This window comes from Stegostoma tigrinum, chromosome 7 (assembly GCF_030684315.1).
Source record: "Stegostoma tigrinum isolate sSteTig4 chromosome 7, sSteTig4.hap1, whole genome shotgun sequence".
Classification (NCBI taxonomy): domain Eukaryota; kingdom Metazoa; phylum Chordata; class Chondrichthyes; order Orectolobiformes; family Stegostomatidae; genus Stegostoma; species Stegostoma tigrinum.
The window spans coordinates 38355865-38374551 of NC_081360.1; the positions used below are offsets into that span (position 1 = coordinate 38355865).

At 41.9% G+C, this 18687-nt stretch overlaps 1 protein-coding gene across 1 annotated transcript in view; it reads left to right on the top strand.

Moving 5' to 3' along the window:
- Positions 1 to 16701, top strand: part of LOC125453985 (tissue factor pathway inhibitor-like) — a 46395-nt gene extending 29694 nt beyond the window's left edge. The window contains exons 4-5 of the mRNA XM_048534205.2: positions 9887 to 10075; positions 14930 to 16701. Coding sequence (XP_048390162.1) covers positions 9887 to 10075; positions 14930 to 14946 — 206 coding nt within the window. The 3' untranslated portion in view covers positions 14947 to 16701. The remainder of the gene's footprint in view (positions 1 to 9886; positions 10076 to 14929) is intronic.
- Positions 16702 to 18687: the final 1986 nt, after the last annotated feature.

Consider the following 18687-nt stretch of genomic DNA (forward strand, 5'->3'; position numbering starts at 1 on the left):
CATTGCTCTCAACTTGGATCTATAAGCTTGCTACAAACCGTTCAGTTTGCTTGGAGATTTTTTTTGTGAGGAACGAACATTTTCAGAGCAGAAAAGCGGAAAGAACATACCTACGCGTGGTTTGTTTTATTTGGGCAGAGAAACTTGGAAACCTGAAAGTTAGCTTTGGCTTTGAGGACTATTGCACTTGGCAGCCATAACAGTGGGAAAGGCTGCAGAAGGAGAACAGTATTTGCTGAATAAGTTCAAAACAAGAGGGGCTGTTTCAACTGAACTCACTTGGCAATGGATATTTAGTTTGAGTTGAAGGCCAGTATTTTACAACCCATGCAGCTCAATCTTTGTTTGTGCAACCTGAAAGGTTAGAATGGAAAAATAAAACTATAGAGGTTTAAATGAGTAGCAACAATAGACTAGGTATGCACTCTTTGGTATGTAGATAGTTTGACTTTGAATTTTAAATGATCTGGATATAAGTCTATTTTCGTGACAGGTTTTAAAAATTAAATTAGTCTTTCAGAACCATGACTTTTAAATCAATATGTGTCAGTGAGGGCATGTGACTATAGGGACACTGTAGTATGAGTGGATATTTGTTTGTTCATATTGGGGTTTTTAAGGAATGAGAAAACATTAAGCAATTAGAATCTAGGCTAAGCAAGTTTTGTTTAATTTAGTGATGAAGCTTTTGTATTCAGTTTGAAGGAGACCTGACTGGGGTCAGAAATCAGCATAGATTCTCCTGGAAATGGTGCTTGTTACTTCAATCAGAATTCAGTCAAACTTCCAGGCCACAAATCTTTGGTTAGAACTCTGCTGATGGTTAAAAGTCTAAGGATGATCTAACCATTCACAGATCATAGAATCCCTCCAGTGTGGAAACAGGCCCTTTCAACCCAACAAGTCCACACCAACCCTCAGAGCATCCTGCCTAGACCCATCCCCCTGTAACACGCCTAATTTACACTTTGCTGAACACTACAGGCAATTTAGCATGGCCAATCCACCTACACTGCATGTCTTTGGACTTTGGGAGGAAACCGGAGTACCCGGAGGAAACCCACGTAGACACGGGGAGAACATGCAAACTCCACAGAAACAGTCGCCTGAGGGCGGAAGCAAACCCAGGCACCTGACGCTGTGAGGCAGCAGTGCTAACCACTGAGCCACCGTGCTACCCTGTAACTCAATTATGTGAGTTTTCCAGGCTAAAGTTCCCATAACAGGAATTGAGGAGAAACAATTCAATCAAATCCTACAAATTGGACAGGGAAGGGAAATTTCTCTGGAGATAGGAAGAACTGCCAAGGCTGGGATCTGAGATAAGAGTGTGGATCTGGAGGAACACAGTAGGCCAGGCAGCATCAGAATTGCAGGAAAACTGATGTATTGGGTCAGGACCCTTCTTCAAAAAGGTCCCCATCCAAAACATCAGCTTTCCTGCTCCTCTCATACTGCCTGGCCTGCTGTGTTCCTCCAGCTCCACACCTTGTTATCTAAATTCCCTGGATTTTGGTTAACTGTAAAAGTGGGTAATTGGATGGGACTTTGTTTTGCTTTTTGAAATCGTTCACTTTTTTTATTTTGTGTAGTCAACTTCTGTTTTATTATTGAAACTAAATCTGCAACCTTGCATGCTTGTTATTTCATGAAAGTCTGACATGTTTTCAAAATAAAATGAAATATAATCTATCAAGCCAGATTTCACTGCGGGTTCTGACCTGAGCGGTCGTAACATTAGGTGGGATCACAGCACCCTATGATTGATGTTCTCCCTCCTATCGTTCAGTTGTTCCATCAGTTTAGTAAGATAGCAGACCTGTATGTTCCTCATTAACTTGATTAATACTCAAAGTACCTTCCACAACATTTCTTCAGGTAAGCATATGGAATTACTGCTTATTCAATTGTACATCTTAATCAATGATTTCTACAGAGGTGGGGTACTTCAAGAATCAAAGTATCTGTAAATCGCTTATTTGTTGTAATAAATCTGATGGGGATAAAAACTGAATCCATGTAGCCAGTAGCATCCAGATTGAGACTTGAACCAACAAAAGTCTTAAAACACAGCCAGAAAGAGACGCTGTGGTTTTAATAATTAAGCCTGTTTTAATCAGCCTGAAGGATGTTTGTTTGAACACGAGCGAATAAGTGTTGTTCTCAACATTTTAACTTAAGATGCCATCAGGTTCTATTCTGGTGGCTATTTACTCTTCTGTAGAACTGCACTCTGGCCGGGTTTAAGATATAATGCCATGATGCCATAAATCCGTCTTGTTCAATTGATACTACAGTGCCATCTAGTCAGCATCTTAGTGAACCTGGAAAGCTGCCCACCTCACACAAATGACATTGACTATTAGCCTGCATCATGGATTGCAATTACAAAATTGCCATTTTAAAAAAAAAGATATTTAGTGCTCCAATTATAGGCAATTCAAACTGATTGCTGATTGTCAGGAAAAGAAACCCATCTGACTCACTAACATCCTTTAGAGAAGGAAACTGCTAACCTTACCTCAGAGATAATGGGAACTGCAGATGCTGGAGAATCCAAGACAACAAAGTGTGTAGCTGGATGAACACAGCAGGCCAAGCAGCATCTCAGGAGCACAAAAGCTGACGTTTCGGGCCTAGACCTTACCTCATCTGACCTACATGTGACTCCAGACCCATCATGATGTGGCTAACTCTTATCTGCCATCTGGGCAATTAGGGATGTGCAATAAATGCTGGCTGAGCAATGACGCTCTCATCCTGTGAAAAAATAATAAACTTTTTTTTTGCCTCAGGTATTTGCACTTTTGTCAAAGTGTGGGTATTGTCAAATCTCTTTTATATTTTGATGGCCATTTACAGGACAAGAAGAAAGTCTTCACCATTAACCAACCAATATTCATTAAATATGTAACAACTGCCCTGCCACATTCTCTCTCCCCACTGGCTCTGGGACCTCTAGATCTTTTGCCAATCTTTGTTACCAGCTTGTTGAGTTCCTACAGTTACTGTTTCTTTAAATTCCTTGGTTGCAATACCCACTGCTTACAGTGGACGGAAAACACTGAAACCAACACATCTCCTATAGAATTTGAAAACAGTACTAAAACATTGTTGGTAATATCCCTTTATCCACAATAATACTGGAGCATGCAATGAGAATAATTTCTCCTTTTAACTTGTCTCACTTGCTCCAAGTAAATGTTTCTATAGTAGCTGCATGGGTCGTAAACTATTATATTCCTGCTCTGCTTCTGTACCAAACTTCTGTTCATATTCAACGCAAAATGTTAATGCTGCTTCTTCCTTCACGGATGTTATCAGATGTGCTGAATTTTTCTACCAATTCCTGTTTTCGTTTTTGAAGTTACTTTATTCGTCCATTGAAGTCATCCTCACTGAATTCTAAATAAATTTTGGTCTTCTTAATTTAATCAACTACTTTTTTCTCGGATTCATGCTTGTGAAACTTTTTGGCATCAGGTCCACACATGAAACACAGAGGTAGAAAAAAGTACTGTTAGCAATAGGAAGGTATAATGATAGTGAATCAGCAGCACGCTTTCCCATCAACAGTGCTTCACCCAAAGATTAAAATTATAATGATTCTTATTGACTTGAATAAGTTACCAATGAAGTGCGCCGTAAGTAGTTACACGTATTTTGAGTGAATGAAGGATGTAGAAAGTAACATGGCTCAAACAAGGGGCAGACATTTAAATTTAAATGAATGAGGTGGGCTATGGAGAGATGCTTGGCAGAATCACGCTAGAGATCTAGCAAGGCCTGTCTCAAAGCCAGAAGCACCTCATGGTCTCTTTTATGCATTTAACGAGCAGCAAGGTGAATTTCTCGCTGTGCAGCATCAAGTTACCAAAGGGATTCTTGCTTGTAAATGCCATGCTAACAGCCAAACTCGCCTCATTTGTGTTCAGTTTCCCATCTAACCATATCTACTGAACAAGCCACATATCATGAATAAAGAAGGGTCACTTCTGTCAAAGTCCACACAGCTGCTGTCAGACCTGCTAAGCATCTCTAGCAATTTGTTTTTGCTTCAGATTTCCAGCATCCACAGTTCTTTGTTCAATTGGAAATGTCAAGAATTCCTAACATGGAAGATAATACAGGCATCTGGCAACTTCAACTCGCCACATGGTCCAGTGGTCCTCCATGTTGGACTCTGGGCATCAACATTGCAGGAAATGTCCCAAGGGCACCAGCCACATGCATCCTCCATCCACAGATATTGGCAACATGTGTCAGTCTCTAAGGGCCCTCAAGGCTCACATCTGATCCATTTATGCTTATGTACTTTTTGGTGCTGCATGACTGCATTAGCAAATATTATTGTAATACTGCCACAAAGAAACAGGGACATGAACTGAACTCATGGACTGTATCAGGCTGTATTTCTAGCCTGTGTGCTAGCTTTCATAGACTTATTCACTCTGTCTATCTGAATGCTCACAGCATCCCTGTCTTGCACTGACTTTCTGACCATTGTGGGCTGTCAGCCGGTGACATCAGTTCACATTACTAGCCTTGCTGTGTACTGTTGTTGCAAAGCCAGGAGGTTTGCCATAGTTGTCACTGGTGCATAGTCAAGTCAAGGAACATAGCTTTCACTCAGGCAGCCCTGGGAAGGTAATTCAAGGGCAGCCTGTAACTCCAATGCAGATTTGTGACACGGCCATTTGCACACTTGAGTTGGTTAGACTAAAGAACCTCTCCCCAAGTTAGGAGTCAAATGTTCGGCAGTGTACCACCACATTGGGGTCTGTTTCCTCTTGCAATGAGAAGCAGGTCTTAAGGGAGATGAAAGTGGGTGGCACAGTTGCTAATTTTGGTGCAGGTGGCGGGGGGTCGGGGGGGGGGGGGGGGGGGGGTAGCCCAAAGTGAATAAGCAGTGCAGAAGGCTTGTAGGGTTTGTGGTGTCAGGGATTGAGGGGGTGACTTTGAGTGAAGGCAAATATTGCAGGAAACAAGAGTGAAACAGCATGGGCAGTGGGTACTGTAACAGTGAATGTGAGATTAAGAGAAAATGGTGTCTCTAAGGCTGGTGGAGTGGAGCAGGTCATTGACCACTTTCTGTGTATTCCCAAGCAGTAATCATGGACCATGACGTAGTGCATTGGCTTCCACTGCTGCCCCTGGGGTAAGTGAATGTCCTGCCCATACACCAAAACATCCAGGTCCTTGCCTACAACAAAAGGCGACTCTGTCTCCCTCATATGTGCGCGCACACACACACACATGCGCACGCACACGCACACACACACTTCCTCCCTCACAATCTTTCTCGCTCAGGCTGTCTCACTCTTTTTCCAGCTCATTCTCGTGCTCTCACATGTGCGCTCACACTCGCACTCTCAGTCTCGCTCAGGAGGGCAGCTCCAATGCTTCGAATGCAGCCCTCACTGCATCTTCCCCACCCAAATTGCTCACTGCCTCATTCCGCTGACCCACTTGGAAACCCAGACCCTGACCTGCTTGCTGTCATCCCTCCCCTCAGGAGACTCTCTCCTGCTGCATGAAAGAACAGACATTTGCACAGCTTACGGCTTTTCCAATTAGGGGCCATTTCACTTCTGGGTTGGCTGCTGATAGACTGCCTGATTGCAAAGTCTTCCCCATGTACTCATCTGCATTGGAAAGCAGGCTAGGGAAGAACCAAGAGCCCAGAGACTGTGAGTCAAACATAGTCTGCAGTATTCTATTTAACTTTCATAATGAGATTTAAATAAATTAGAACTACAGCCTGAATTCTGAAAGGTCTTTCAAGCCCTGCTTACAAGGCCACTCCTGGCATGAGATGGTTTTCACATGTTTCACAGCATGTACCAACTTGCTCACAATAATCGGAAAAGTGTAAGTTTAATATAGACAGTGGACTCAGTCAGTCCGGATTCACCAGATTGTGACTTCTGGCTGACTGGTCACTTGTCTCCTGGTTTGTTCTGTTGACTGAAGTTCTTCGTTTGTCACCTTATCTCACTGCACACCTGGTTACTAAGAGTAACTGCTTATTAACTCTTGGTAACGCTAGCCGCTCCTTTGTTACATCGCTGAGCTTTGATTTGTCAAAGCATAGACACGATATGATTAGCCACAGATTAGTTAGGTGGTAGTAGTGCCTGGCTTCCTAAGGTTATCTTACGAACATCACTTCCTGGTTCTCTAAGATGTCAGGCCTTTGCGGGAGCATGCTTTCCCTGTTAATTTACTAAGTTTATAACTATCTAGTAATATAGCGGGGCAGTGTCTTTTGTATGACTGCTTGACATTATCTGGTGTCACCTCCTGATGATTAAATGTCAAATTGATATAATCAAAGTGTCCTGGAGAGTTAGAGTCTAGCAGTATATTACTGTTAGTACCTTGAATATAAAAAAAAACTTAAAAATAACAATTGAATACAAGTTGTTTCAAGAAAACCTATGCAGATTAGTTATAGACTTCAGAGATAATCAGTGTCTCTAAACTGAGGTAATATACACATAAAGTTCAGCATAGTAGATTTGATCAATATATGTAAAAGATCAAAATAATGACGTAACTACAAAACTATTTACAAATCCTACTTTCAAACAACTTTTTGTTCCATACTTTCTTTTAAAGAATCTGATATTACTTAAGGCAGCCTAGGATGAAAGATCAGCCAGTTTGAAACATGTCTGTTTTCCCCAACAATCTACAGTTGTTTCATGATCACCATTAGACTCCTGATTTCAGATATTTAATAAATTCAGATTCCACCATCTACTATGGCTGGATTCAAATCCAGGTCACGAGAACATTATCCGGGTCGTTGCATTAATCGTCTACCTGTATGTTGAAGGTAGGATGGAGACAGCGCAACAACTTTGAAGTTCAATTCTCCGACTGTTACTCCTTGCAAGTAGGGATGCAATTCCCTGTAAACTGCATGTTTCAAAATCATCACATAAGTCTTAGGAAGTATTGTTATAACGTTTGTTATATGGCTTCCAGTGTAATAGAATTTCTACTAAATGCAGCTCTGAACTGGGTTCAGTCGTAAGTCAGCTGCAACATTGTAATAGCACCTTATGATTGCCGAACGTGTCCTTCTGTTGCAGCACTTTAAATGCTGTTGTTGGTTTTCACATGAACTGGCAAAAGAGCTGAGGAATTTATGGAATCTGATAGATGATACACAGCAGAATAAATCCTGATACTTGACCAGTTTTATTTGCATGTGCAACTAACTTTAAATAATGTTGCATTTTTAAAAGAAATTTGCTCATTCTCTGCGATGGAAATGTCATGATTCTTTTAATCTGAGGGTCCATAAAGTTTAATAGAAATGATTGGACTGTTACAGACCACATCTTATACCACAATAATGATTTACGTTTTGTACTGAGAAATACAACACTGTGATGTAAGATATTCTGGGTCATGTGCCTTCATCAGTTTCAGCTGTCTCTGATACTATTATTAGTTCAGTCAATCAGACAGCAGATAAAGGCAGGAATGAGTTCCAGTGCTGGAAAATGTTCAGTTTATCTCACCATCTCATTAATTTAGCAATTCAAGAAAAGGAATGCTTCAGCACATTCTTCAGTTGCTTTCCAAACTTCGTTTGGGTCATGACATTAATACAAGTGCCCATTGCAGCAACTCAGGATTTGGGAATCATTTCATAGATTCCTGATTTGTTCCAGTTCTTTCCACAATTCTTTTCCACATGTAAGTAAATGAGAAATATGAAAATCTGGGGACTCTTTGGGTCCCTAGGGGCTTGCCTTTCTTGCGCACAAGCCCTTCTTTGCACGGTGGTGCCTACAGTAGTGCCCATTACATCTGGCACAAGGAGGCTGCTTCCACGAGCAGCCACCAGCTTCAATGTGGTGGAGTGACCACCCTGCCATCAGTGAAATACCAGCAGTAAAATGGACCAAACTCCTTCCTGGACTGGGCAGCCAGTGGGAAGGATGGCATCAGGGAGCCCTCCTGAGCTGCTTAGATTGATGGAAATGTTGTCAAGTACTGCACAGAAACATGTTGAAATTTTGCAAGTAAAGATGGAGTGTCCTGCACGTGGTTGAGACTCTCCCGGACTTTTCAGTATTGTTCATTGCAAGTTATATACACTTTCCTGAGGGTAGACAATCTCATTTTCTCCTTTCCCAGGAGCTCAGTCTTTTCTTTCATGGTCGATATTGTATTGGCTCCTCTCTTCCTCTCGTGGGAGGTGTGACCACAAACAGGTCACCCCCATGTTCTTGTCAAATGGTGCTCACTTCAACTCTCCTGCTCCTGCACTGGAAAGCATGGCTGAAAAGAAACACAACAGACAACCAGCCTGGTTGATTTTCTTTTAATGATGTTGCCAGCCACGGCCCCACTTCCAAACAGAATTCCAAGCGACTGGCAAAATTTCCTCCGGAATGTCAGCAAATTGGGCCCATCCCTTCACCCTCACCATCTTGCCATAATCCCCCACACTGTTTGATTTTGGAAATTTCTACTCCATTATCAGACACATGGGAAGCAGTAAAACACCTCAGACAATAGTATAACACCTCAATCTCCCTCAAGGAAAGGACTTATGTTATTAACCTCTGCCTCCCTTTGACTAGGCAAAAGGAACACATTGGAGTTCCCCTGCTCTGCTGGTGGCCTTCAGAAGGAGTGTACCTTTTGAGTTTTGGGCTTTCTATTCCGCTTTAAGGTTTTACACCACCTATTCTGATGAAAGCCGATGAATTTCCTCATTAACAGTGGCTCGCTCCCTCTTTTGAGTGTGGGAACCACAGTAGGCCACGTACGCTTTGCAGCTTTTCCCACCAATTAGATGGCTCTGTTTATCTGTCTTGGTTCAGTATCTCTTGTTTGCAAGGGTCTGGGTGAGATCATCAAATAAGCAGGATCACCACCATTTATGGAGCTTTATTTTACAACATGGTTCTTGTGTAATTGTTCAAAACACACCAGGGGGTAGGCCAGTATAAGCTGGCAGGGTGTTAATAATAACCTGCACAGACAGTTGCTTGTTCACTACCCAAAAAAAACATTAGCACATGACACACTTTGTTTTAAACCGGTATGCTTTGTCTTTCAAGATTGGGAGTGCAGCTATCACTAGACTGGGATTTTGGCTAAACCCCAAGGGTTTTATTGAAGGGGGAAAGACTGGAAGACCTAGGCACCAATTAGACTGCATTGATAGAATGTATCATTTTACAATTTCAAAAAAAATACATGTAATGTCAGGAACGTGAGGAAATTAAAGATTGTGAGAACTTAACAAGGAGAAAAGCGGCTGAGAAAGCTGGTAAAACAATGAGAGATAAAGGGAAAAATAAACACTCAGACCGCCAGTTGATTGGTACGGAGACAAGCCTAAAAGGACAAGGAAAGGGCATTTCTATCCTAACAGCTTTGGACAGGTATTAAGATCCCCTTGTCTAGGTTAAGAAACTTTGCTATCTGCCTTTGGCTATTCATCTCCTGCACAACTCGCTCACTCTGTTAAAATCAGAGCTTGATTCTGTTCTCTGATACAAAACACCGAAACGTAGTTAGGTTAAATTAAACATCCAATCAAGATTTGGGCACCTTTAACGTGGGGGCAGAAAAAAGGAGTTTCTCAATTGATACAGTAGGGATTAATGAAAGCACCATGGGATTGTTCCTGGGAGCTGTGAGATTATGGTCAGTGTTTCCATCAAGTCTGTTTGATATTGAAAATGGTGCACTGCTGATTCATTTATCGAGCACTGAGAGTAGAGTAGGTGTTCACGGCAGTTTGTAGAATATTACCTTAATCACAGTTGATCTTGAAATTATTTTGGTGTTAATTTTCTGATCTTAAACATGTCAAGATTAATTATTTTGATATCTGTCTTTATCTCAACAGTTTTGACATTTTCAGATCTTCCAAATCTCTGCATGGACCCTGCAGTCAAGGGTGATTGTAACAAATCCATAACTAAATACTTCTACAATAATTCCACTGGCAACTGTGAGACCTTTATTTACAGTGGATGTGGAGGAAATCTCAACAATTTTAAAACCAAGCAGCTGTGTCGCAGGACCTGCAGAAAAGGTATACTCATAAGTGATAATGGGGACTGCAGATGCTGGAGAATCCGAGATAACAAAGTGTGGAGCTGGATGAACACAGCAGGCCAAGCAGCAACTCAGGAGCACAAGAGCTGACGTTTCGTGCCTAGACCCTTCATCAGAGAGGGGGATGGGCTGAGGGTTCTGGAATAAATAGGGAGAGAGGGGAAGGCGGACTGAAGATGGAGAGAAAAGAAGATAGGTGGAGAGGAGAGTATAGGTGGGGAGGTAGGGAGGGGATAGGCCAGTCCAGGGAAGATGAACAGGTCAAGGAGGTGGGATGAGGTTAGTAGGTAGGAGATGGAGGTGCGACTTGGGGTGGGGGGAAGGGATGGGTGAGAGGAAGAACAGGTTAGGGAGGCAGAGACAGGTTGGACTGGTTTTGGGATGGAGTGGGGGGAGGGGAAGAGCTGGGCTGTTTGTGTGATGCAGTGGGGGGAGGGGATGAGCTGGGCTGGTTTTGGGATGCGCTGGGGGGAGAGGAGATTTTGAAGCTGGTGAAGTCCACATTGATACCCTTGGGCTGCAGGGTTCCCAAGCAGAATATGAGTTGCTGTTCCTGCAACCTTCAGGTGGCATCATTATGGCACTGCAGGAGGTCCAGGATGGACATGTTGTCTAAGGAATGGGACGGGGAGTGGAAATGGTTCGCGACTGGGAGTTGCAGTTGTTTATTGCGAACTGAGTGTAGGTGTTCCATAGAGCGGTCCCCAAGCCTCCGCTTGGTTTCCCCAATGTAGAGGAGGCCACACCAGGTACAACAGATGCAGTATACCACATTGGTGGATGTGCAGGTGAACATCTGCTTGACGTGGAAAGTCATCTTGGGGCCTGGGATAGGGGTGAGGGAGGAGGTGTGGGGGCAAGTGTAGCACTTCCTGCGGTTGCAGGAGAAGGTGCCGGGTGTGGTGGGGTTGAAGGGGAGTGTGGAGCGAACAAGGGAGTCACGGAGAGAGTGGTCTCTCCGGAAGGGTGACAAGGGTGGGGATGGAAAAATGTGTTGGGTGGTGGGGTCGGATTGTGTAGATGGCGGAAGTGTCGGAGGATGATGCGTTGTGTCCGGAGGTTGGTGGGGAGGTCTGTGAGGACTAGGGGATTCTCCTTTGGCGGTTATCGTGAGGACAGGGTGAGAGGGATGTGTTGCGGGAAATGCGGACGACAATGTCGAGGGCGTTCTCGACCACTGCGGGGGTAAGTTGTGGTCCTTGAAGAACGAGGACATCTGGGATGTGCGGGAGTGGAATGCCTCATCGTGGGAGCAGATGCGGCGGAGGAATTGGGAATAGGGGATGGAATTTTTGCAGGAAGGTGGGTGGGAGGAGGTGTATTCCAGGTAGCTGTGGGAGTCGGTGGGCTTGAAATGGACATCAGTTTGTAGGTGGTTGCCTCATGCTCATAAGATGCTCTGGTTTCAATCATTGTGTGAAAGCAAAATACCACAGGTGCTGGGAACTTAAAACAAAAACAGAAAATGTTGGGAATATCAGCGTTGTGATGAAAGATCACAGATCTGAAATATTAATTTTACTCTTCACTCCTCAGATGCTGCCTGATCTACTGAGCATTATACTTTTTTTGCATGTCCTGTTCTGACCTCTGCTGTTCATAGAACATAGAACATTACAGCACAGTACAGGCCCTTCGGCCCTCGATGTTGTGCCGACCTGTCATACCGATCTCAAGCCCATCTAACCTACACTATTCCATGTACGTCCATATGCTTATCCAATGACGACTTAAATGTACCTAAAGTTGGCGAATCTACTACCGTTGCAGGCAAAGCGTTCCATTCCCTTACTACTCTCTGAGTAAAGAAACTATCTCTGACATCTGTCCTATATCTTTCACCCCTCAATTTAAAGCTATACCCCCTCGTGCTCGCCGTCACCATCCTAGGAAAAAGGCTCTCCCTATCCACCCTATCTAACCCTCTGATTATTTTATATGTTTCAATTAAGTCACCTCTCAACCTTCTCCTCTCTAATGAAAACAGCCTCAAGTCCCTCAGCCTTTCCTCGTAAGACCTTACCTCCATACCAGGCAAAATCCTAGTAAATCTCCTCTGCACCCTTTCCAAAGCTTCCACATCCTTCTTATAATGCGGTGACCAGAACTGTACGCAATACTCCAAGTGCGGCCGCACCAGAGTTTTGTACAGCTTCACCATAACCTCTTGGTTCCGGAACTCGACCCCTCTATTAATAAAAGCTAAAACACTGTATGCCTTCTTAACAGCCCTGTCAACCTGAGTGGCAACTTTCAAGGATCTGTGTAGATGGACACCGAGATCTCTCTGCTCATCTACACTACTAAGAATCTTACCATTAGCCCAGTACTTTGCCTTCTGGTTACTCTTACCAAAGTGCATCACCTCACACTTGTCTGCATTAAGCTCCATTTGCCACCTCTCAGCCCAGCTCTGCAGCTTATCTATGTCTCTCTGCAACCTACAGCATCCTTCGTCACTATCCACAACTCCACCGACCTTAGTGTCGTCTGCAAATTTACTAACCCATCCTTCTACGCCCTCATCCAGGTCATTTATAAAAATGACAAACAGCAGTGGACCCAACACTGACCCTTGCGGTACACCACTAGTAACTGCTGTTATGCTGGTTAATCCAGTAAAATTAGGAGATAAAGTTAACTATTGCAGATAGTGCCACAAATTGTGGAAGTAATATTAATAATACATTAATATAAATATATTTTAATTATTGACCAAATAAATGAAGATTGGGGATGCAATTAAAAATCCCTTTAAGATATACTCAGCAGTTCTGGATTCATTCTCAGGATGTGGGTATCTCTGTTAAGGCCAGAATTTACTGATCAACCCTAATTACTATTGGGAAGATAGTAATGAATTCTTCACGTATTAAAAATAATTTAGCCTGGAAATTTGCAGGCAAAATATCTGACTTTCATTTTGAGATGAATATTGAACTAATTTCATGGTGATGCATGTTTTATATTGAAGAAACCCCAAACTATTTTTACATAAATTTTGCTCAGCTGAAGCTTAAACATGGACAGGTTAAACTAATAAACACAATGATAAACCCAAAAATAGCTTTCTAAACAGCATTGGACTGCACTTTCTTAATTACATGTTGTGCACTTTTTTAAAATTGTAACTCCACTGCAAGCTAACTTTAAAGTCAACTCAAATGTTATTGGGTATTTCCCCTCCTCCTTCATTTGTGGTTCATCATGGAACGAAAGAGTAACAGCACCCTCTACTGTTCAGAAAGACATTACAGGAACTTCTTATTTGAGTGGAAATCACTCTTTGCAAAAAGCTAATTTTAAATGATCAGATGATGGTCCCACAATACAAGTGGCATTCTGGCTTTTGGAGGCTTTAGGCTACCAGTAATTTAATTCCTTGAACAGGTGAAAATTTTTGTAGGTACATTTTACAGTGAAAGGCAGAAATGACAAATGTGAATGTTCAACAGCATAAGTTATTTATTACTGAACAATTCTTTACAATCTATTTACCATCCACCCTAACTCAACCAGTTCCTCATTTTGCAATGGATGACACATCTGATCATTTCCAAGCAGTCTGTTATATATGACATAGAAACTTCATGAAATACTTTGAGCTGGTTAGTACAGTGCCACATACGCATACAGAGTAAAAATAAACGTTCTATTCCAGTATAATAACAAATACCTGGTTTTCAAGCAACACACACTTCATCTCCCTATGAGGGAAGATTTAAAATCATGGGCAGCACGTTTTAATTTTTTTTTCCTATTTTCAAGCTTTTCCAACATTTCCTTGCTCTTTGAAATGTTTTATTTTGCTGTCAGGCAGCTAACAATTCCTTTTGGTTATTTATACAGCAATTCTGAAAGTGCTGTGATCAAAGGAAGACTTCCTGGTGGATTTCTAATGTAATTACCATATTAAAATCAGGAAATATTTTATTGCAAATGATCTACACCACTCCGCCCCCAAACTATTCTGACAAATGCAGTGGAGTGAATTTATTACAAACAGTGAAGAACATTTGATCTTGGAAAAAGAACCTTTCTCTTTCTAATGTGTCAGGTGGCTTTCTTAGTTTAGTTGGTTGGGATATTGTCCTCAGACCAGCTTATAGCCTGTGAGATCTTTACATTATGGAAACAGCATAATAAGAGGAAATTCTTCCTCACAGGCTTCAGTTGAGCAATAAAATTTCTACCGAACTATTAAAGAACAAAGTAATTTAGTAAGAGAGATAATGGGAACTGCAGATGCTGGAGAATCCAAGATAATAAAATGTGAGGCTGGATGAACACAGCAGGCCCAGCAGCATCTCAGGAGCACAAAAGCTTTTGTGCTCCTGAGATGCTGCTGGGCCTGCTGTGTTCATCTAGCCTCACATTTTATTATTAAGTAATTTAGTAAGTCTATTTTTCTTCACAAAAAGGATATTGAATGAAAAATAACCCTTAAACACTCCCCTTTAACCCCATTCCACACTGAAGGACTATTTTGGAATATGTCACACTAAACTATTTTAAGTGTAGAACTTTGGCTTCATTTGTAAATACATGTTTAATCCAGGGAAGTGATATGCCTGTCTTGCTTGTTAGTGCAATTTGTCAAACTAGCAACTGTCTTCAAATTGGAATTTCTGAATGTCTTCAAAATGACTCTGCATGAGGCCTCAGAAGGTTCCATGTTACACCTTTTCCAGTTTTACTGAACATCTCCTTGATTATGTCTTTATGCATTCCTCAGTCTGGTAGTTTTGGTAATTGAAGAAAACACAGTTATTTGTACAAGCAAATTTAAGTACATTTCAAAACAATCAAACTTCTTTACTTTATCTTTCAGGAAGCAGAAGGCAATAGCCCTGAAAATTGCCAGAAAATACATGAAACATTTAAACGCTAAAAGGAATCTGATTATCACAGGATGCCTTGCAATCTCTTGGAATTTAATCTATTCTTAACCCATAACTGTCACACTGCACTTTTTAAACTCCTTTTTTTTGGATTTGTTTCTTGTTTGCAAAAGTAGTGCTAATCAGTGCAGTAACATGTTATCATATCACCAGCTAACATCTGCAAATTAGTATCCACCATAGGGGGGGGGTGGGGGGGGGGGTGCAGCCCTGTGGGCAACGTCAGAAAGATGCAGTCACTGTTGAACCTGAGAAAGTCTTGCTGACAGGTGTCATTGGTTATGGCAAATTGTTAGGATCCTTGCAATGGCAACTTTGTAATGCTAAATTGACACACCTAGATGGAAACTGAGACTATTCAACAAACTTCATGTTCACTTCAGATAGAACTTTCTTCAAACAAAAGTCAGACTTGTCTTCACACTCTGACAGTATTCTTTACTATGACCTTATACATTTCATTACAAATTCCATTACCATATTGATTGACCAGCAAAAATGTTCTTATCAAATGCAGTAGTATACAGGTAGCTGGTTAATTCAGCTGGCTTGTTTATAATACAGTAATGCCAATAGCATGGGTTCAGAATGTTAGCTCAAGTCACCATGGAGGTCCAACTTCTCAAACTTGACCCTTTTCCGAGGTGTGATGACCCTCTGGTTAAACTCACCATTTGCCTCTCTAATGAGAGGGCAGCCCTGTGGTCCTCTGGAACTATGGCAACTTTGTACCAAATTTTACATACCGTTCTGATGTTTGGGATTTAATCATTTGTTAGTGTATTAATACAGCCAGTCCCATTTAGTTTAATGAACATGAGCATGAATACATATTGTTTGTAACCTCATGTTTTTATACTTCTTTGTAAAAACTGACTGCTTATTTTATTCTTACTTCTTACCTTAGCAAATGACTTTTAATATAATACAAAATACTAAAGACCCGATTCTTGCTGCTACTGTACACTGGAAACCTTTACATTTAACATTCAAGATACTTTGCCTTTGCAGGTAGTCAGAGGTATAACAGGCACTTCTCAGGACCAAAAAAATGACAGAAGTAAATAATGTTTGGCTCTTACTGTCATTAGCTGCTGCATTATCCATGGCAATGCCTCTGCCAATCTGAGGTCACTTGCCAACCAACCTGCACACTCCTCTCATACAGTATAATTGTCGATTTTCCCCTTGAATTGGTATTCTTGTGAATTTCCCTGATGAGTACAAGACAAAAACCTTCAACAAAATGTGTCTTTACTTCAGCAATGGCAAGAATTCTTTCGTAATATGAATTTTATAAGTGAAAATGGGTTAGGGTACCGCTCTATCAAAATACACTGCTATTAGAACAAGAGTTTCAGATAATTAGCTTGTGTGTGTCACAACACTTTGGAATTATACTAATACCATCTTTGAAATAAAATCAAAATTGCAATGTCATTAATGGGATTAAGCATGTTTGATATAATTTAATACAATATAGGATACCACGGCATTACACATGAGTTCTGAAAGAAAATGCGCAGCTTTGTATTTCAATCTGAAGGGTAATTATTCTTTTTATGGCCATTGTCAAGTAATTATTTTGTCACTGTGGCAAAAATGCTATTGTACATCTGCCTCAATTACAGTATTGATATAGTAAATCAGAAAAAGAAATGCTCTGCTATTGTAATTATAAAGTTTTTCAATAATCTGTGAATGTGTTTTAGCTTTATTTAATATTTCAGAGATGTTATCAAATGTAGTGTAAAAATAAAAAAGTGATAAGGTAACAAAAATTCCCTTCCACCCTTTCCCTGAAGACATTAAAATGTGTTGCCCCTTGCGTCTATAAGCATGATCATTTGTCAGTGCCTTGGAATATTGGCCATTCCATGTGAGTCTGGATTCTGTGAAGAATCTAAGGAAGATTAGGATAAGGGTTTTGAAATCGGTGTGTGGTCTCAGGCAGGCATGCATGCAATTTTGCATATCCTAGTTTACAACCCCAAGCCTGATACTAAGTCGTTTTCAATGAGCGAGCCCTGGGGTGGTATTGACCAATTACCACGTCCTCAAGATAGACACATGAGTCCAATTCTTCATACTGCACCCCATAGCCTGCTCCTGTGCTGATGGCAATTTTCCACGGAAGCAGGCAATATCAGCCCACACCACATTCAAACAATCTGGATGGATTCAAGGATCAAAGGGTGGGGAGCAAATGTGGAGAGAATGGAGATGTGGGCAATCACATGAGCAATACCCTGCTCTTCCTGATCCAGATCTGCTGTTGGACCACTGCTGCAGCTACTGGAGAGAATGCTTCTCCAGAATTATCACTAAGTCAAAGCACCATTTTAAAATGATGAAAACAAAGTCTTACCTGGCTGTTTCTGCCTGTTTCTATCTTCACCATTAGGCAGTGGCCCCTGCCAGCACCCAATGATTAGAAAGCCTCCCACTGATTCCCCCAGCACCAGTGGCCTGGCCACTATCCCTCTTTGGACAATGGTCACATCTCCATTTCTGGTGCCAAGACTATTCAGTATGAGGTCTGACCATTCAGCTGACATTTGTAATTCAGTCAAGACAAGATTGAACTGGAAACGTTCTAGTTTCTGTGTCTTGGGTATGTACTGCTTTTATCATTTGGGTTATCAGGGAAATGCTCTCCTTTGGCCCCTGCACATTAAAGCCAGTCCCTCTTCCCCCAACTACATACAGCTATCAGCACCTTGTCTCCATCCAACACACAAACACACATAAGCCAGCCACTCTCTCTACACACAAGGTGAAATCTTGTGGCATATCCAGATAAATGCCTCTTTCACGGTCATACTCCAACCTCTCCAGACAGCCAACAACTGAGCTCAATGCAACAGCTCAGTTGCTCTTCTGTCACAACATAATTCCCAACACAAGGAAAGCAGCTCCCATTTATTCTAAATCCACCAGGAAGACTACCTCATCCACTGCACATCACCTTTGGCTGCTCATGAATTTGAAGATGCATCTTTCTCGTTTGAGCTATGTTTGTAATGTTGCTAAAACCAGGAATTATACACAAGGGAAGCACAGGTAAAACTCTGAACAGGAACACTTCATTTTAGATGCTCACACCTCCACAGTTGGCTCTAGACTGAGCCCCTGACTCTCTGCCTCACGAGTCACTTGATCAGATCTCTTAAAGGGGCAGCACCCCAACCACATATATAACACCCCCCCTTTATTTTAAACAAATTCCATTAACCAACATATAGACATCATTAAAAAGATTATACAGGCATTGTAGCTAACATATGTACATGGTCAGGAGTGTGTGCACAAAACCATGGAAAGGGCCCACTCCCCATGAACAAGACATTCTGGCCCTAGACCACATTGACAAGATTAGTCTCTAAGGGGGGGTGCCGATTCCTAGATGACTGTCTCCTGCCCTCAGGAACCTTTTCTCGTGTGATCTCACAGGTTTCCAGAGACTCTTGTTGATACTTCCCTCTCTAATTGGCTGTTGTCTCCTGCCGCAGTATGACCATCCATGGCTTGGAGATACATGACTCTGTCAACACCCATGATCTCACCTGGACTGGTTCAGTATCCTGAGGAACTTCCACCATTGGTGAGGTATGACAACCAGTCGGTCCACGTGTCTCCTCCAGACCAGTCCATCCCAGGCTACACCATATATGACTCTGGTCCTGTT